Here is a 1,949-nt window from a genome sequence, read left to right on the forward strand (position 1 = left end):
TCCTCTTTGACAGGCAGTGTACCACAACTTGAAACCAGCAGCACTTCAGCAGCAACTGGAGAATATTCATCTTACACAAGACAAAGCAGAAGCCTTTGCCAACGCTTGGTCGACTATGGGTCCAGAAACGGTTGAAAAGTTCAGGCAGAGGATTCTGGGTCCTCACAAGGTACAGGGCATTCTGTCAAAACAAAAATTACAACAGCTAGTCTTAAAAATGATAGTATTTTGGTAAGAGATAAAGTAAGGCAGAAAGTCAAGTCAGATATTCCTGTTTAAGTTTTTCTACATATTAGCAGATTTGTTGGCATATTATTTAATTTTGGAAGTATAAAATATGCCTCCGTAATTTAAGAATAGGAATGAGATCGTCTCCTTATACCCTCTGACAGTGATTCCCTGCCTTCTCACGTGAGGCTTGTTTTTAACGTTTACTGAGTCGAATTCTTTCTTGTCTTTTGTGCGTCTTCATTAGTGCTGAAAAGAACCCCTTGCATGCTGTAGGTGCTGACTTAGCATCTGTCAGCTCCTATAGCCCAAGCACTGGGAGAGCTGTAAAGTTAGCGGTGTCACAGGCGCCCCTCAAGCCTAACCTCACAGAGGTGGGCACGATCAGGCAGATTTTACCTTTTCCTACTCATATACTTTTGTATTGCATTAATCTTCTGATGTGGAAATACTTTTGTGCTCCTGGGCTAAATCTCATGTGTCATCCTTTGAATATGCTGCTGGTTTGATTTGCTGATATGTTGCTAAAGATTTTTTTCCACCTATTTATGGTACATCAGAGGTGAGCTGGGAGCTGCTCCTGCTCTGCTGTTCGGGAGCGTCTGTGAAGGAATAGCGTTGTTCTGCATCACTAGGCATGCACTGGGATCAGCTGTTCCAGACTCTTTTCAGCACTCAGTACTGCCAGTTGCTTTTCTGTTTGTCTTTTTCGTAAAAGCATTGCATTAGGTTTGTGGTGCTGTCTTGTGTTTTTAAAACACAGCTTTGGTAGCTTTTTATGCACTTGGCGTGCTTATGAACTCTGTAGTAAGGTGTCTGCTTAAACATACCCCATACTTGAGAAGACAGAGATACAAATCTCATTGTATTCCAGGCACAAACCTTGTTATATGTAGGCATACATCCTATAGAAATGCGTTTTCTCAGTTTTAACATATGGAGATACTTGCCTGCCTTCCCTTCACTTGGAACTTGAATTCCAGTTGAAGTTCCAATTGTAGATCTCTGTGACATCTGTGATTGGACAGTGTTTCTGTCAGTCTGTAGCTCTTTCTTTTTTTTTTTTTTTTTTCATAGTGGTGTGTCCTACACAGCCAAAACTTTAATTATATTGAATCTCCATGTATCATTTGGGATGTTCTTGACTCCATGATCAGTTTTGTGCCTGAGAACTTATAGACGGATCCAGTTTTATAGATGTTTCCTCTTTTGTTCCTTGTTCAATGTTTTATACAGTGTTGATGTAAGTCTGAGATCCATTTTGAGCTACTCTTGGTTAAGGTTCCAGGCATAGATCAAGGTTCATGTCTGCAGTCAGCATTATTACAATAGTGTTATGGACATTGTCCTTTTATCTCCAAATTGCTTCTGCCCTCTGTCAAATTAGTTCGTGTATTTGTCTAAGTCTTTTTCTAAATTCTCTGATTCCTCTGGTCTATTTGTCTGTCCTTGTCAGTGTATCCCTCTGCCTTAATTACTGCAGTTTTATTGTCAGAGGGCCAAGCGTGGTGGCGTACACCTGTAATCACAGCACTCAGGAGGCAGAGGCAGAGGCAGGGGGATCTCTGAAACTGAGGCCAGCCTGATCTACGCGGTGAGTTCCAGGATAGCCAGGGCTACAAAGAAAGAGATCTTGTCTCAGTGTGCCCCCCCCCTCCAAAAAAAAGCTAGTGGAGGCTCTAAGTGGGGCAGGAGAGACTGCTCACAGTTAAGAACGCTTG

The 1,949-nt window shown here is 42.0% G+C and overlaps 1 protein-coding gene across 2 annotated transcripts in view; it reads left to right on the forward strand.

Moving 5' to 3' along the window:
* The window catches only part of Commd10 (COMM domain containing 10), a 130,876-nt gene that overhangs the window by 9,167 nt on the left and 119,760 nt on the right, over positions 1–1,949 (forward strand). For both annotated transcript variants that reach the window (XM_005356081.1, XM_026783304.1), the window contains exon 4: positions 14–169. In XM_005356081.1, coding sequence (XP_005356138.1) covers positions 14–169 — 156 coding nt within the window. The remainder of the gene's footprint in view (positions 1–13; positions 170–1,949) is intronic.

Source organism: Microtus ochrogaster, chromosome 18 (genome assembly GCF_000317375.1).
Source record: "Microtus ochrogaster isolate Prairie Vole_2 chromosome 18, MicOch1.0, whole genome shotgun sequence".
In the NCBI taxonomy this organism is placed as follows: domain Eukaryota; kingdom Metazoa; phylum Chordata; class Mammalia; order Rodentia; family Cricetidae; genus Microtus; species Microtus ochrogaster.